Raw genomic sequence first — 19,342 nt, forward strand, 5'->3', positions numbered from 1 at the left:
AAGCCGTGTCCAGGGAGGAGCGTTCCCGTACCGTGCTGGAATGGCAAGCTGCTTGGTACGAGGAGTCGCGTGGCTGATGGACCGCCAGGCTTATCAGAGATATTAGTATCTGGATAAGGCGGTCGTTCGGAGAAGTAGACTTCTTCCTTACCCAACTCTTGAGTGGGCATGGTCTTTTTAGAGCATACCTCAAGAGGATGGGTAAGGAGGCACAAGAGGATTGCATGTGTTGTTCAGCAGTGATAGACGATGCCTACCACACATTTTTTGTGTGTGAAAGGTGGGGTCGCCCCAGAAGAGATTTGGAGTTGATAATCGGGTGGTTGACTCCTGAGATGTTGGTGGAGACGATGCTTTCTTGCAGGACTAATTGGTCGCTAGTGGCTAGTTTTGCAAGAGAAGTACTCGTCTCTAAAAAAAGGGACATGGAACACCATTTGAGCAGGAACCCTTGAATTGGGGCAGGACTGAGGCCTAGCCTGATGTAATGCTGACATCATAGCGAATCCGGGCTAGGCCTGGGGGGGGGGGGGGGGGGGTGTTTTAGCCGGTAGGCCGCGAGGGAGTCCGGCACTATGTGCGTAAGTTGCATTTCAACCCCTCTTAAAAAAAAAAAAAACCAGTAATGGTGAATCTTTTGTGCTAGGCGTGGCTTTTAATTAACTATTAAATAAAATCCAAGGCCCTAGGACCGGGGAATTGAACCCACTAACCACAATACATATTAGCTTTTCAGGTCTCACCTCTAACCGCTCGGCTACCGTGGCGCCATAGTAATACAAGAGATGTATTGCAATTTAGTAGGGATGGGTGTTGGTCTAGTGGTCAAGAGCGTCGCTTTGTGTGCAGCAGATCCCCAGTTCGAATCCCGCGTGTGACCACTTTTTATTTGTTTAAAAAAAATTGTTCATAGTAAAGTATGTGTTTCCATTCCAGTCCTAGACTCCTAATTTGGTAGTTTGATGTTTAGTCCCGCCTGAAAAAATATAATATTACTTTACTTTATTGAAATAACATTTAGAACTGCAACTGTGCCACGAGTGTTCCTTTCTTACGAGTAATGAACGATATATTTTATATATGTATACATTTCATTCTAATGTTTCATTTCAATGTAATGTACGGACTAACCACTCGCATACTATTAAGAGGTGTTAAATTTATCGTTAAAATTCGCAGTTTGATAAAAATTCTTTAAAAAGTAACGTACGTAATTGTAAAATAACGTAATTGAAAAGTAATGTAATTGTAAAGTAACGTAACTGTTACTTTATCAAAATTTTTGATAAACCCTAAATTTACTCTGGTGCCGTGTCACATATAGAAATATTCATTATATTTGGATATTTGCAACCATAGTAGAAACAAAAAATGTATTAAATTGCCTAAGAAAGTTTGCCAGATCCTTATGCTCAATAAATATCGTAGGGCGCTAATGACCAAGGCAATCGATGCGCCTAAAAAAAAAAATACCGTAATTTCTTTAAAGTACTCCAAAAATCGCTCAAGTATTATTTAAAAGTATATATGTATTATTTTTTAGTATGATGATAATTTTACCATAAATTATTATTGTTATAAATAAATGTGATGATTATTATACAAATTAGTCAATAATATATAGATTTTTGATAAATTTTTTGGATAATTGAGAAAAATTTGATACATATCATATAGCTAAATGATTATGCAATTATGCACGTTTTTAAATCTATTAATAATAAACAATTTTTAAATAGATGTTTGGAACAAATAACCCATATTTTTTCATTATGAAACTTGCCTACCTCCTTCTAACGACCACCTCCAAATAGCGGCCACTTTGCTTTCCCTCGTAAAGTGTCCGTTATTGAGAGGTTCGACTGTAATAATTTTTTATTCTCTGTCGATGCGTGTCGCCCAAAATGAGTTTGCGTGTCATAGATTCGCCATTATGGCCCAAAACACTGCTTGTAGGTATGTTGTATTTATTGTAACATTTTGTCAAGCTAAGTATGCAAAATTTTGGTTTTGGGGAAGAATTAATAAGTTAGGCTCGCTAGTAAAAGGCCACTATTTTAGGCAGCACTATAGGCTTCTATAGGGTAATTCAAGGTTAATAATATATTTGATTACGAAACTGAAATACTAAAGTAGGAAGAATATCAACATACAGGTAAATGCTACTTTACAAGATAAGACTTCATTGTGTTTCCTACAATTCTAGAGGCAGTTGCAAAAGAATTCCTTTGAACGTGGGCAAAACTTCTTATCAGTAGAATAGAAACTTTTGTCAACTATCCTTTATATAAAACGCAGTTACTCTAAAATTTATACTTTGTAGGTGTTTTTTTGCGTATTTTAATTTACAGAAAAATTCAAATACTCTTAACATAACACGACATTTTAATTTTGCCCCCATTCCCAATTTTAAAAGTTTCTTCAAACTCCGAATATTAGACTAAAAATTAATCCTCACACAAATTATACAGGGTGAACCAGTAAGTATTGTCCATAGGCCTACTGTGTGTAGTACATCTAAAGTGGAGTTCAATGACGTATTGGCCAACTTCATATTTTCCACTCTTCTTGAGTGACGTCACTTTAATATTTTTTTCTAAAATCACTACTTTTTTCCAATAAAAATGTTATTACTCAGAAATGTTTAGTCCGAATTCGATTATGATGACACGGATAGAAAGGCAGTTAAATTTTCTAAAAATTGATACCATTTCGAAGCATAAGTTATTCTCCAAACAGCCACAATCTTCCTCCGGATGCTGGAAAAATAAAAGTAATCGAAATTTTTAAGAAAACTCATTCGGCCCTTATGTGATCATTATCAGACCTAGGTGCTGGCACTTTTTATAAAAGTTTCCTTGTTTAAATGGGCTTTCCAACGGCATATCATTTTCCAGGATTCCTTTTATCTTCGTATGAGAAATTACGTTTGTTTTACAAGAAAACGTGTTCACGAGCACTCAAGAGTGTTAGTTATCAAGTTGTTTAATTCACTGAAAACTCTTTTAGATGGACCAGTAGGCAATTTTAAAGTAGGCTGTCTTAAAGTGGTGCAGAGTATAGCAATGGTAAGAGAAATTGGTATGTGTTCACTATATGTTTTATCGATATTTAGAAAATGGTTATTAGCATCTGTTTATCAATTATAATTGTAATAATTGCAGTAAGAGCCGTAAGTGAAGAGAGTGTACACAAGATGATTTCTAATTTTTTGCTGGCACATTTTATATATTTCCTCTTAGAATGGAATAATGAAAATTTGAACAATACCTTGGCAGTAGGGATTGTATCTGGATCTGTGAGGGGGTCCGTGGGTTAGTGGCCTGGGAATGATGAGTACGGTCGGTCATCTAAGCAGCCTGGGGATGAAAGCGAAGATACACCCATGGGAAATCAACAATCGCCTAGGGAACACGTTTAAACAAATCTTCTCCGTTTAACACTTTTATCTACACTTTTCACTAGCTGTTTCAAAATGTTTTTGTTTTAACTTCTTTATCATTTTCTCGCTGGCCGACAACCATGTTACATCTATAATCACATTCCTAATCATTATACCCAATCTTACCACAAATGAATCATCGCTAGTAAATTTGATTAAATTTATAATTAAATATTTGTGCTTGAAATACATTCAAGCATTATGTTATTATTATACGTAGAGTTCAATAAATCTATTGTAGTCGTAGAACAGAACACATTGGCAACTAAAAATTAGTATTTTTATCAAAAAATGAAATTAAAAAAATCTTTGTCAGAAGGAATTCATTCATCTTCTTCAGTAGAACAGAATAGAATACTTTTTCAAAATGTATTTTCATTTAATAAACCAAAAAACTTTGTTGCGTGCAAGTTAGATGAAATATAGAATTGTTTGTGGCTTGGATTGAACACAAATCCAGAGGCATCCGCTTACAAAAAAGATAATTGATTTGTTTGAATCAACTTATAGATTTACCAAAGAAATTTAAATCCACTTTTTTTTGGTGAAGGGATTTTTTCTGCTCACTAACACTCAAACTGATCACGTACACAATAAAACCTAATTTCTTTTGTAGACAATCTCCAAAACATGTTTGTATACAGGGTGCTCATTTTAAGACGGCTCAAATGCATTTCATACGGTTAATCTGAGCAAAAAATGGTAGAGGAAAAATTTTGTTGCCCGTCACCTCTAGTTTCAGAATATGTGACTTGATTTTAGATTCCTGCCAGCATACGCGGTTCGCAAGCTCCTCGCTCCTCTGGCACGCAAGCCAGGTTAGCCAGGTTTCAACTGGTCTCTGAATCTGAAGAGGCACCTTTGAAGGCACAGTACATGCTACACAAGTTGAGTGAAGTGCATTATTTGATAAATTAAGGAATAAGTTTGATCCTTTACATGAAAGATATTGATCACTTAAATATGTGGCAGGAGGTTTCCAATTTTTTTTGGTAATTAAACGCAACTCTCCCAAAATTACCTAAAAATTATTAAACCTTCTTGTTTGCAACAGATGTAAAATTAATTTTTAGCCATTTTGTGTATGCTTGAGAACATCTAAAGCTCTTAACATTTGATTTTTCTTAGAAAAATCACTCGGAAAACGACTTATTTCCCGATATTAAGAAAAATACTAGCTTTACTGCCTTGGCAATATTTTTAGTAGAAAGGGGATGAAAAAATACATAAAAATGATCACGTGCTCTTCTTTCTCTTTGACAAGTTAAAAAATTGAAATATGATTAATAAATATCAGATTTTGAATTAGCCTAGCACCTTTAATTTTAAAGATATCGAATTGCGGTTTCCGGTTTCTTTCATAACTTTTTATACTCTTTAAAACGGTGTATATGAAAATGGGGATCAACTGCGAACGCTTACTTTTGGACGCGCGTCAACCGCGTATGTAGGCAGGAATCTAAAATCAAGTCACATTTTCTGAAACTAGAGGTGACAGGCAACAAATTTTTCCTCTACCATTTTTTGCTCAAATTAACCGTTTAAGCATGAAATGCATTTGAGCCGTCTTAAAATGAACACCCTGTATAATAAAATTTTAAAATTTTGCCATAAAAGCATTGCTGCCAACTATTAAGAAAAACAATAAATAAATAAAATGAATTAGAAAGATAAAATATTTTGGACCATAACTCATGACATCAAATCAAAGCACTCTCGTCGAATTACGCTAAATCCAAGAGATCTGAAAATTCTCGTAATACAATTTCCTTGCAGGGGCAGAACCAAAATACTGTATTTTATTTATTTATAAAGTGAGTAAAAATGTTTTTTTTTTTTTAATTTTTTAAATAAATCATTATCACTTCTTGTAAATTGTTAAATTAATTGCCCATCTTGAAGGAAGGGAACCATTTAAACTTTCTGAATTGATAAAAAAAGTTATACCGGATTTTGTAGCTGCAAGAAACTTATTGCTTTAAACTATGGATTAAATTAAATGGGGACACTTTCATAACCATTTCCCTGATTCTCCTTAATTAGACGATTGCATGCTGACCCTCAGGTACATGAACCAACCTAGACTTACAGCCTACCTCCGCAAGAAAAGTAATCGCCTATTTTTTCAGGCGGGGCTTAACGTCCAACTACCAATTAGGTGTCATGGACAGGGGGCAGAAGCTCATACTTTACTATAAACAATTTTTTTTTATAAATAAAAAGTAGTCATACGCGGGATTCGAACCGGTGATCTCCTACAAGCCACGCTCTTGACCACTAGACCAACACCCGCCCCATATCTAGCATAATTATATATTACATAATTGATAAAGATATCATTGCATTAAAATCAATCACAACACTTATAATAATAATTATATCGTTTCTATTAACATTATTATATTATTTACGATTAATTAGATCAACACTATTTAGTTATTAAAACTAGTTGTTCATCATCTATAAAATGGAATCAGACCGATGAAATAAAAACCAGTTTAATTCTATTACTGCTTACAACTAACTTTCTCACTTACTATAGTTTCAACGTTTTGTCTTTAAAGGTTTAAAAAAACTATCAACTTTCAAAGTTTAAATTACAATGACTGAATGTAATATTTAAAAAAGCCGTAAGCAAAACACACTCTTGCAGAAATAGGAGATTCAATTAGTAAATTTCACTTCTTGAGTATAGCTGCTAGGCTTCACTGTTTACTTCATATATTGATTGGGATAGGTTCCTGTGTAAGGTTATATTTCAGTGTAATGTACAGTTTTACCAACTATACAGGGTGAACCAGTAAGTAATGTCAATAGGCCTACTGTGTGTAGTACATCTAAAGTGGAGTTCTATGACGTATTGGCCAACTTCATATTTTCCATTGTTCTTGAGTGACGTCACTAAATATTTTTTTCTAAAATCATTACTTTTTTCCAATAAAAATGTTATTACTCAGAAATTTTTAGTCCGAATTCAATTCTGATGACACGGTTAGAAAGACAGATAAATTTTCTAAAAATTGACACCATTTCGAAGCATAAGTTATTCTCCAAACAGCCACAATCTTCCTCCCGATGCCGGATTCTGAATTCAGTTTATTGTCAAAATTACGTTATTTTTTTTAAAGAATCTGTTCAAACTGGGCACAATCAATGGATAGGCAAGCCAAAACTCTGGACTCACACGCTTTGCTTGTAGCAGCACTTATGGTGGCAAAGTCAAGATCTAGGCAGGCTAGAGTTATTCGACGTTTACAATCCCGTGGCTTCAGTAGATGATCTGAAATGTCGAATAACTCTAGCCTGCCTAGATCTTGACTGAATGCTGAATTTCGAGATACATTGGTTTAAAAAAATGGGTCGATCACTGAAAATAAACTAGACTAAAAATGATTAAATACGTGTTTTTTATTTTTTCGAAATTTCCCGCCGTTAAAAAAAAAAGTGGGTGGAGCATATAACTTTGGTCACCCTGTATAATTTCAATTAGCAGTAATTGCTGTTAATATTTTCATTTAAGTTTATTTCAGAATGCATTTATGTCTAATTCTATTCTCTAATTTCTACTGATCAGGAGTTTTTTTTTCTTTTAAGGCTCCTGAGGTCCTAAAAAAAATTTGCATTTTTGTGCTTGTATGAAGCCACGGGATTAAGGTTACTGTATACTGTAAACGTCGAATAACTCTAGCCTGCCTAGATCTTGACTTTGCCACCATAAGTGCTGCTACAAGCAAAGCGTGTGAGTCCAGAGTTTTGGCTTGCCTATCCGTTGGTTGTGCCCAGTTTGAACAGATTCTTTAAAAAAAATAACGTAATTTTGACAATAAACTGAATTTTTTGTTTCATATTTTAAATTACCATAACTTTTGAAAAACCTAACCGATTTCAAAACATTTTTTTTTGTTTTTTTAAGAGCTCAAATACTATAAAAATATGCAAAAAAAAATATAACGTTCCATTTGGAAAAACAAAGTTGGATGCTGTATCTCGAGATACAGGGGTTTAAAAAAATGGGTCAATCACTGAAAATAAACTAGACTAAAAATGATTAAATACGTGTTTTTTATTTTTTCGAAATTTGCTGCCATTAAAAAAAAAAGTGGGTGGAGCATATAACTCTGGTCCCTATATACGCCATTTTGATAATAATACCGTGTATTATTTAAAATTGTACGAAACCAATAACTGTCCTAAGTAACAAAAATATCTGCATCTTTCAATTACCAAATTAGGAGAATACCCACAAAACTCTATCTCTGGATATAGCGTTCTGCCATTAAGTGAATAGTGTTTTCTCTCTCTCTCTTAGGCGAGAATTACCAAGAGCACAGAACTCAATCTCACCAATCAATAATTCAAACACAAAATAACTCACTCATATTGTTAAAACAAGTCGCTTAACTTAAGCACTAAACAATTTCATACCTTCATTTAACAATAATAATGTGAAAATAAATAATAAGAGTAATATTTGTGAGCCATAATTGATTTCAGGAAATTATAGATGGATTGAAGCAATTTTAGATCCAGATTCGGTGCGCGCTGGATCCATTCATATCCTAGCGCAGTACTTCTCTACACACCCACGTTTCCATGGCGTTACCCCTACACAGTTCATTCTAGGTCATAGGAATTAATACCCTCAACTGTGGGAAATACCTAGAAACAAGATTTTCCTGTATTTCCAATAATTTTCTGATTAATATTGATTGAGCACTGTCTGGGGAAAAATATACTATTTGAAAATGCTTTAATATTCGAGCATTTTGTATCTATTTTAATAACTTAATCATGCTAATAATGATCTTTATGGCATTTCTAACTTGTTTTGTCAACGAAAATACAAGTTTTCCGATGTACTCCAATTATAAAAAAAAAAAAAACTGCTCTGAACACTCATACTTATTTTGAGATATAATCAGTACACTGAAGTGTAACCTTACATGCAGGGAAGGTTACAAGCTCTGTGCGAGAACAGAGATTAATCTAAAAATCAGACTATTCTAGAAAGCTATTAGAAGTAAGTCCTATAAATTTTATGTATGCAATGTATTTTGCAAGGTTTTGAGATAGTCCTAATAGCCATTTTTGGGGGGTTAAAATGCCATTTTAGCAATAATTTTGACTTTCCTTACCAAAATAAAGAATACGATAGCACCGTACATTATACTAAAATGGAACTTTAGACGAAAACTACTCATTCCCTTTCCAACTGTTTCAACTAAAAGTTGAAGATGCAAAAAGAAGAATGAATATTGTCAATTTCTTTCATAATTTTTTTTCATTTTTTTGCCAAGCTTTTGACCTAGGGACTACGCCATCTTCAGCGCTTATACTACAGTGCAACCTCGATTAACCGGCCCTCGGTTAACCGGGATTCGGATTAACCGGGATCATGTTGAGTCATCATAAGAACACCTTGGATCGGCGCCGAAAGAAAAATTAATTTTCGGTGGCGACAGGAAAATGTTTTGTGTCTTCCGATGTAACATAATTGTAGGGCGTGGTAGCAACTCTTTTATACCTGATTTTCTTGTAGGGTCATTATGTATGTATGTACGTAAAAACCCCAAAATATGGTGCAATTAGTACTGAATTTTTTGGGATTTACGTGTCGTAAATGGTTGATTTTCAACTTCAACGGTTATACGAGGGTCGTTTGAAAAGTCCGTGCAAAAATAAAAACTACTTAATTTTTTAGGGTAAACCTTTTTTATTTTTCAACATAGTCTCCTTTTAGGCTTATACACTTCGTCCAACGCTGGTCTAGTTTGTTGATCCCTTCCGAATAATAGGATTTGTCCAAGTCTGAAAAATAGCCATTCGTTTCTGCAATCAACTCCTCGTTTGAATAAAATCTTTTTCCCGCCAGCCATTTCTTCATATTGGGGAACAAATAGTAGTCCGAGGGAGCCAAGTCTGGAGAATAGGGGGGGATGTGAAACGAGTTGGAACCCTATTTCCATTAATTTTGCGACCACAACTGCTGAGGTGTGAGCTGGTGCGTTGTCGTGATGGAAAAGGACTTTTTTGTGGGCCAATCGTGGGCGTTTTTCTTGCAGCTCGGTTTTCAAACGGTCCAATAACGATGAATAATATGCACCTGTAATAGTTTTACCCTTTTCCAGTTAGTCGATGAGGATTATTTCTTGCGAATCCCAAAAGACAGTCGCCATAATCTTTCCGGCCGAAGGAACGGTCTTCGCCTTTTTTGGCGCAGATTCCCCCTTGGTAACCCATTGTTTAGATTGTTCTTAGGTCTCAGGAGTGTAGTGATGTATCCATGTTTCATCTACAGTGACGAAACGACGCTTAAAGTCCTGCGGATTCTTCTGGAACAGCTGCAAACCATCCTTGCAACACTTCACACGATTTCGTTTTTGGTCAAGCGTGAGCAATCGCAGCACCCATCTTGCGGATAGCTTTGTCATGTCCAAATGTTGATGCAAAATATTATGTACCCGTTCATTCGAGATGCCCACAGCACTAGCAATCTCACGCACCTTCACTCTTCTGTCATCCATCACCATATCATGGATTTTATCAATGATTTCTGGAGTAGTAACCTCAACAGGGCGTCCAGAACTTTCAGCGTCACTTGTGCCCATATGGCCACTCCGAAAATTTTGAAACCACTTATAAACTGTTCTAATCGAAGGTGCAGAGTCACCATAATGTTTATCAAGCTTCTCTTTAGTCTCCTAAGGCGTTTTGCCTTTCATAAAGTAGTGTTTAATCAACACACGAAATTCTTTTTCGTCCATTTTTTGAAAATCACTCGACTTCCACGATTCAAACGAATGCCAAACACAATGAAATAGACCGATCTGGCTGAAACTTGGTGTGTGTTCTTCCAAGAAATGCTACTAACTAAACATAACCTCGATACGCGCCAGTGGTGCTATCTCTCTGACTTTGCACGGACTTTTCAAACGACCCTCGTATGTAATATTTTTATGGACAATTACCGGCATTATTTTAATCTTCCCAGAGAGCAGCCTAATCTCAAGCTAGTCTTCAGTGTTAATAAGTTCGTCCTACAGAAAACATCTTTCGGTTTGCCTTTTTTGTCGAATTTTTATTTCACTTACGGAATGGAATCCGTTAAGAAAACTGGTGCTAAACATAAACGTATTTGTTTATCTATCGAAGAGAAAATTCTCGACTTTGTTTCCGCGTCCAGTTCTCCGAAAGCTTTCAAGAAGTAGAAGTCGATGAAAACTTCGACTTGGAAGGATCTTGATAAAGTATTACGGGAGTGGTTCAATCAGGAATGGTCCAGTGGGGACTCCAATCAACGGCGAAATTCTGACAGCGAAAGAGCAAAGTTTTTCCATGAACAACTCGGCTTGGAAGGTAAATTCAAAGCGTCAACTGGTTGGCTCTGGCGTTTCAAAAATGTAATACTGTGTATTCGGTTTAACCGGGATTTCAGTTTTCCGGGGGTGGGTATAGCCGGAGGTCAGCCCGGTTAATCGAGGTTCTACTGTATTTTAATAATAGTAATATTTTTGTTTATATTGTTACATCTAATCTTGTCCTGTATGTTAAGGTTTAGTATCTAGACAGTGGATTTCTAAGTGGGAGATCCCCAGTTCGAATTACGCGTACAACTACTTTTTATCTGTTAGAAATTATTGTTAGTAACTAATTGTTAGTTGGACGGCTGAACAAAAAAATAGGCAGATTACTATACTTTTTAATAGCAGATAGTAACATAGTAATGGTAATAAGTTGTGAACATGATTAATACTTACCGAAGTAACGGGCACTTCTTTCACGTGCCCAGCCTGGCTATCGGCTATTGCGCTGTCTCCCTGCACACACAAAATTGCCAGTAACTTACAAAATTGTAATTACAATTATAATATAGCATTAAACGTTTTAAAAAAATAGTAAAATTTTTGTTCAAGTTTGGTTATCAAGTGTACAATTGCTAAAACAGCACTACAAAAATGGCCGATAGATTACAGTAATGGTAATAAAGGGAGATTCTATAAAACTATGGTAGATCAGTTACCTAGATAACCATGGTTTAAGGGAACTGCCACTAATAAATGAGTTGTTACGACAATAAGCAGGCTGAGAGCGAACCACGCGGTGTGTTCCTTCACAGGATCAACAAAATCGTAGATTGCGTAGATTGCGATGAGGAGGAGTATTTCAAACATATAATAATGGATATGTCCACGTTAAGTAGTAGAAAGGTTATGTTTGACGACTTATACAGGTATTTAGGATGCACCATTTTGCTACGAAGACATAATATTCTCCACCAACATCCATGTGCTTAAATCTATAGCAGAGCTAGCAATGAAATATGAATGTATTTAAAAGTTATAGAATGAATGCAAGAAAATGATTAGAGAAGGATTACGTGATTTTAATTTCGGTTAAGCTATAAGGATAGCAGGAATATAGAGTACTGATCCATCCATTAGTTGTAAGGTTTATGTAAATTAAAACTGTCCGGTAGGACAGTTGTATAAGGGTTGATCATGGAAAAAGCGTAACGTTGAAAAACACCCAACTTTGACAATTTTTTTCTCTTTTTCTATAAAAGATAAAATTCCCAAATTTTCTTTAAATTATAGGGCAAACCCTTCTTTATAACTGTAATTTTTTTGCAACAACCTAGATCTGATAGATTTTGAGAAAAAAGTTGCCGAAAATGTGCAAAAACGGCATTTTCAAAAATTGTTGTTGTTCTTGTTCTTGTTGTTGTTGTTGTTGTTGTTGTTGTTGTTGTTGTTGTTGTTGTTGTTGTTGTTGTTGTTGTTGTTGTTGTTGTTGTTGTTGTTGTTACCTTTTTTGTAAACTGCGTAGCGCCTAAACGCGTGAACCGATTTTCATGAATGAGGTGTCATTCGATTCGGAATTTTATGTAGATGTGCCTTTTGGGGGTCTCGTCGCTGTACATCGAATGGGAGAGGAGTTAGCCCCCTTTATGTAAGCCCCCTCCAAAATTATTATTACTAATTACTCTGTAAATCTTGGCCCGATTTTGATAAAATTTGGTAGGGTGATAGGGTTAGGGCTCCCCTACATAACATTAAAGCGACGATCTAATCTTACACTTGTTAAGAGGAAGTATAGCAATCGTTTCAAATTATCGACACGTGAACTGATTTTCATGAATAAAGTGTCATTCGAATCGAAATTTTGTACAGATTTGCATTTTAAAAGTCTCGACGCTACGCCTCATAAGGAGGGGAGTTTGCCCCACCCAAGTAAAGCCCTTTCTAAAACTATTATTACCAATATTTCCATAACGCTTAGTCCGATTTTGATAAAATTTAGCACGAAGAAGTGATTAAAGGTCCTCTACGTGGCAGTGAAGTGCCATCATGCTCTTACACCTACTAAGAGGAAGTCTTGCAACTGTTAAAATTATCAATGGGTGAACCGATTTACATCAATGAATTGTCGTTCGATTCAAAATCTTTGCCTCTTTGCCTTTTTGGGAGAAGTACTGTATTCGCAGTTTGTTTTTCTTACTCCTCTTAAAAGGAAGTACTGAAATCGCAGTTTAATTTTGCTAGTTACGTACAAATACCTTCCTATTTTATTCAAAACGCTTTCTCAAAAAAATTGTTATTGAGGATGGCAACTATAATCATTCTTTATAAAGATCTCTCCAGTGGTAGTTACAGTTCCGACTTAACACCTTTTCAGGTTATAATGATAGAATTGCTTATTCCAAATTTTAAACAAATCTGTAAAGCAGATATGTAACTTCGCAAAATAGACAAAAATGAAAATCTATCCAAAAGGTACAAAAATCTCCTTAACAAAAACTTACAGTTTTAAAAGTTAAGTATAAGGGTTGATTAAACGCCAAAAGGTACACAAATCAGCTAGTACCCAACATTTCATTCATGCTTAGTTCATATAATTTAAGTAATTTTGCTGCATTAACTTTTCCTTCACATTTTTTAGAATTTATTAGATATCACAGACCCTTATGCTGGCCAGTTCATTCATAATATTATTTTGTTATAATTATGATAAGATGTATATTATATCCGTTTTTAAATAGGTACTTTATTTTAACTCTATTCCGAATTATTCTTCGGATTTAGCTTTAATTTGCCCTTTATTCTGAGATGTCACATATATACGATATATGCAAAAGTAGAAAAAGACAAAGTTAGAGTCGGCTACTGTTTAAATTTGAATCACGGATTTAAAAGAATATTTCAGTCTTGAATTCGTCTTACCGAAATATTCGTGAGCACAAATAACACACAGTTAATAACAAGTAGATTATTCAACATTATTTATTCATTTCTCAATTGTAATTTAATTTAGACCCCCTAATTTTACTTATAGTAAAATACTGGAATAATTAGATGTCCTAAACGTATGCATATCTCATTTATTTTATATTACATGTATACAACATTGTGGGAAGAACACCTAGATTGAGAATGTAATTGAAGAAAACCATATTATTTGCGATAAAGCCAGATAATTATTACCTTTAATTATAAACGTTTGGCTACTACATAAAATAACAATTACTTTAATCGAAGAATGAACTTAAACAGACGATTTAAAAAAAAAAATAAAATAAAATAAATCAATAAAATAAACAAAATCATTGATGTATGTTGATGTAAGCATTTTTTCAAAAAGTTTTTGAATTTTTTAACCTGTAATTAATAGTTTGATTATTATAGATTAATATTAATAGATATTAAAGTCAATCTACAGTGCTACTTGAACAAATATTTTGTAGATAAATATGGCCAGCATAAGGGTCTGTGATATCTAATAAATTCTAAAAAATGTGAAGGAAAAGTTAATGCAGCAAAATTACTTAAATTATATGAACTAAGCATGAATGAAATGTTGGGTACTAGCTGATTTGTGTACCTTTTGGCGTTTAATCAACCCTTATACTTAACTTTTAAAACTGTAAGTTTTTGTTAAGGAGATATTTGTATAAGGGTTGATCATCAAAAACTGCACGAAAAAGCGTAACGTTGAAAAACACCCAACTTCGACAATTTTTTTTCAATTTTTCTATAAAATATAAAATTCCCAAATTTTCTTTAAAATATAGGGCAACTCCTCCTTTATGACCCTAATTTTTTTGCAACATAGATTAAATAGATTTCGAGAAATACGTTTCTGAAAATGGGCAAAAACGGCATTTTCAGAAAATGTCCTTGTTGTTGTTGTTCTTGTTCTTCTTCTTCTTGTTACCTTTTTTGTAAACAACGTAGCGCCTAAACGCGCGAACCGATTTTCATGAATATAGTGGAGGGATGAATGTGTGAAGCGAATGTATTTATAAGTAAGAATGGAGAGTGAGTGATATTCTAGTGATAAGCACCTAGACGACGATGCTGGCTGTATACATAGACGATGCTGGCTGTATGGCGTAAGCCAATGCCAAAAAAAGGCAAAAATCTGTGGCTGTGTCATGGACACGGCCGTGTGTTGTACGTGAATACGTTTACATAACGGGTTATATTTCTTATATAAAATACTGCTGGCTCTTCAGGGAAAGTATTATTAAGCAGCGGTAAGTGTTTTTTCTTTTGTTAGCTTCAATGAGCGCAGAAACCATAGACGATCACACACATCACACTTATGTCCGAATGGATTGTTGACAAACGTCGTAGTGAAACGTGCACTAGCTGCTGCCCAATGTGTCTTCATAATCGACGATCGAACACAATCTATGCCTATACAGTCCGTTGTCGATGTAGAAGCGATTTCATCATCCACTTGCATAATTTCAACCGCCCCAGCTGCAGATGTACTGACACCGTCGTTGATCCGCTCGGCCGCATTCATTCTTTTACTTTCCCGGCACAGCTTGACTCGGTCATATGGTGTTTTATTATTACCATTAGATTGTTCTTGAGAAGCCCTTTCCAACCGTATATGATCTCTGTATTTGGTTTTGGCTTTTCGACGCGTATAGGCCGACATTATATATTTTTGATATTTTTTTATTCTCACACCTTATTATATTCACTGTCAATATTTTACACTAATGTTTTATATACAATCGATAGACTGTGACGACAGCTGACGATTAAAACTTAAGCGAACATTGCAGCTTCTCCGATTCAAAAGTTATACTAATTGCAAATCTCGATACGCAGCAAAATGATCTCAAAATGGCGGCGCTTCCTCTTCCACCGCGCGCGATGCGTCACAGTCCTCGCTTATCGTAATGAATTCTTTGATCCTTTAGCTATCCAGTGGTCTAATTTAATTTTTGATGTAGACGATAGATTCGAAACTATAATGCCAAACTTTATCCCCCGATTTTGTTATCATTAGGTTTTTTGGATTGCCTCCATATGATAGCAAATTTAAAGACGTATTCACGTCAAAAAAAAAAATTTTTTTGGTTAAGAATTACATATTTTTTGTGTGCATAATTTAGAAATTTAACAGAAAATTATTATTTTAGTACAAAGTTTGGGTTTTTGTAAGAACGTTCTCAGCTTTGAAAGTTCTAGGAACAACCAAATGATTACTGTTTATACCAAACGAATAACGGATACAGTTCTTGCTTTTTGCTCTAAATTCTAGTTCGTTTGGTCCAGAAGTAGCCTTAGAGGCGCACTTATCGGTGATGTTGCTCAGGCACCACCAAAAAAGAAACCCACAAACCCATTCTAAACTACAATTTTGTAGGCAACTTTGTCAATTACAAGACAAAACAATAGAGAAGAAGCATTATGTGAGTTTTATATTAGATTTTATTTTTATAAACTTTTAATTTTTATTAATTAGTTTTCAAGTTAGTTAAAAATATTTGTATTACAAGGATATAGGATTATATATTTAACAAATATATTTTTAAAAATACTCGACCATTGTTTCATATTTCAGTTGTATAAAAATATTTATCTCCACTATTTAGCGTGACTGCTAAACTGGACTCGAGCCAGAAGTTTTTTGGACTGTCTAATAAGCAAAATGGGTGCCACAATACTTCGTGAGTCATGTTGTTCATTAGCTGCTACCGCTTCTATAGCTAAATGCAAAGCATTGTAGGTCCCTATGTACCAAATCTTTTATGCTCCAGTCAGCTCATTGTCTCTTATACTTGTATTGCGGTCTTCTAAAGTATTAAAATGGAGTTAACAGTTAAAAAAAGTACGTGAAGCTAAAAAATGCTTTTAAGTGAATTGGTCTGTGCGTGTGGTTTAAACTCACTCGCAAAATGGGCGAATATCTACGATGAGGTAGCAACAATAATTGAGATGGATGAAGCTCCAATGAGACCTAAGAACTCTAGGGATGTAGAAGCTATTTGGGGATGAACTTAAAGTAGCGGCCGGGAGTGTACAGGATTAAGCCGAAATGTAGGTTTTCGGTTAGCCTAGGAAAACTAGCTACGGTTTTTCAGGCTAAGCTAGTTGCAATTAGGTTCTGTGCTGCAGAGATTGTTGGACGAGGAATAACTAATTCTAAGGTCGTGATTTTCTCGGATAGCCAGGCGGCTCTGCGAGCTATCGGTTCTTACCAGGTCGATTCAAGGCTGGTTTAGGACTGTCTGGGTGCCCTGAAGGAAATATGGTTCAAAATAGGGTCTTTAAAACCAAGTTTTAATATCCCTAATATTTATCGAGATATTTAAGATCAAAGTTAAAATTTTATAATATTCCGCGTATGACTACAATTTATTTTTTTAAAAAAAAGTATTATGAATGAATGCACACGAGGGATTCGAACTGGGGATCTCTCACTTACAAAACCACGCTCTCGATCACTAGACAAACATCCTGGCAAGATATTCTTACCGTAATCATAGGTCAAGAAGTCTTGCATACGAGGTACATTAAAATAATGTGATGGTTGCTTTTATTTGATGATAAAACAAATTTATCCTGATTCACCCACAACCATTACATTACACTACATGCTTTAAAATCTTCAATTATTATTATTTTTGTTCTTTGCGTCACAAATAACATTTTTTTGTAGTCAGAGGTCCTCCCCAAAACGTGTATTACTGGTGGAAAATTAATATTGAAAACCGATCACGAATAAGATAAAAATTGTAAGTTTGATCTTAAATATCTCGACAAATATTAGGGATATCGAAACGGGGTTAACGTCATTTTTTACAATTTTTTTATGTAGTTTTCATAATCATTGTCAAAACCAGTGGTCCTTATGAAACCTTGATCAGTTTTTTACCCGTAACTTCGCCAAAAATAAAGATACAGCATCGTGGGTGGAAAATTTGAAAACTAGATCAAAAAACGTATAGTTTATTTTTTAATAGGTTTTTCCAGATTTCCGCTTTCCTAAAAAGTAATTAGCGATTGGTGCGTTTTAAGTGCATCACCCTGTATAATAGTACTTAGAGATTAAATTGTTGAATAAAAAAATGCAAGGGGTGCATCTATTTATTGTGATTAAGTAGAGGGCAACGATACAGTAAATTTAGAAACCACTGTTTTAACGTGGACATGTACGAACATGTATAACATTGAAGTAGTTACTAACTGTGTTTTTGTTTTAACTGTTCCAGAAGAAGAAGAGGAGAAAGAAGTAAAACAAAATGATGAAAATAATGAAGAAGATAATGATGAAGATGATGAAAGAGAAGAAGAGGACGTTGATGAAGAAGAAGAAAGAGAAGAAGAGGAAAATGATGAAGAAGAAGAAAGAGAAGAAGAGGACGTTGATGAAGAAGATGAAAGAGAAGAAGAAGACGATGATGAAGAAGAAGAAAGAGAAAGGGAGAATGATGATGAAGAAGAAGAAAGAGAAGGAGAGGAAAATGATGAAGAAGATGAAAGAGAAGGAGAAGACGATGATGAAGAAGAAGAAAGAGAAAGGGAGGATGATGATGAAGAAGAAGAAAGAGAGGGAGAGGAAAATGATGAAGAAGATGAAAGAGAAGGAGAAGACGATGATGAAGAAGAAGAAAGAGAAAGGGAGAATGATGATGAAGAAGAAGAAAGAGAGGGAGAGGAAAATGATGAAGAAGATGAAAGAGAAGGAGAAGACGATGATGAAGAAGAAGAAAGAGAAAGGGAGGATGATGATGAAGAAGAAGAAAGAGAGGGAGAGGAAAATGATGAAGAAGAAGAAAGAGAAAGAGAGGATGATGATGAAGAAGAAGAAAGAGGAGAGAACTATGATGAAGAAGTGAGTGTGTTGAGGAGAACCAAACAATTACTATTTAAATTCATAAAGCAGATAAATAGTATACTTTATCCACCCTTTCCATAAAAATTGAAATAAAGATAAATTACTTGGCCATTAGTCAGTCAGTAGTCTATAAATGACGTATTAATATAATGAAATTATAGTCAGTGTACTTCATTAGTATAAAATGAAACTTTTTAACACAAAAAAATTATATATAAATTATAAATAAATAATCAGTTTTGAATTAAAATAAATTTGCAATACTTCTAATGCAAAAAATTATGTATAAATTATAAATAAATAATCAGTTTTGAATTGAAATAAATTTGCAATACTTCTAATGCAAAAAATTATGTATAAATTATAAATAAATAATCAGTTTTGAATTGAAATAAATTTGCAATACTTCTAATGCAAAAAATTATGTATAAATTATAAATAAATAATCAGTTTTGAATTGAAATAAATTTGCAATACTTCTAATGCAAAAAATTATGTATAAATTATAAATAAATAATCAGTTTTGAATTAAAATAAATTTGCAATACTTCTAATGCAAAAAATTATGTATAAATTATAAATAAATAATCAGTTTTGAATTGAAATAAATTTGCAATACTTCTAATGCAAAAAATTATGTATAAATTATAAATAAATAATCAGTTTTGAATTGAAATAAATTTGCAATACTTCTAATGCAAAAAATTATGTATAAATTATAAATAAATAATCAGTTTTGAATTAAAATAAATTTGCAATACT

The 19,342-nt window shown here is 34.1% G+C and overlaps 2 protein-coding genes across 11 annotated transcripts in view; one reads left to right on the top strand and one right to left on the bottom strand.

The window, feature by feature from the left end:
- Positions 1-18,825, top strand: part of LOC141459329 (uncharacterized) — an 87,324-nt gene extending 68,499 nt beyond the window's left edge. The window contains exon 4 of one of the 2 annotated variants that reach the window (XM_074138289.1): positions 17,955-18,825. In XM_074138289.1, the coding sequence (XP_073994390.1) occupies positions 17,955-18,661 (707 nt within the window). In that variant the 3' untranslated portion in view covers positions 18,662-18,825. The remainder of the gene's footprint in view (positions 1-17,954) is intronic. The other variant, XM_074138290.1, reaches the window with a different exon arrangement.
- LOC141459325 (uncharacterized) overlaps positions 1-19,342 on the bottom strand; it is a 799,141-nt gene that overhangs the window by 413,420 nt on the left and 366,379 nt on the right. For all 9 annotated transcript variants that reach the window (XR_012461442.1, XM_074138280.1, XM_074138274.1 and 6 more), the window contains one exon: positions 11,200-11,259. Coding sequence is in view for 8 of the 9 variants with exons in the window: in XM_074138280.1 (XP_073994381.1) it covers positions 11,200-11,259 (60 nt within the window). In the remaining variant the exon portion in view is untranslated. The remainder of the gene's footprint in view (positions 1-11,199; positions 11,260-19,342) is intronic.

Source organism: Rhodnius prolixus, unplaced genomic scaffold (genome assembly GCF_049639745.1).
Source record: "Rhodnius prolixus isolate KJV_2025 unplaced genomic scaffold, Rpr scaffold_11, whole genome shotgun sequence".
Classification (NCBI taxonomy): domain Eukaryota; kingdom Metazoa; phylum Arthropoda; class Insecta; order Hemiptera; family Reduviidae; genus Rhodnius; species Rhodnius prolixus.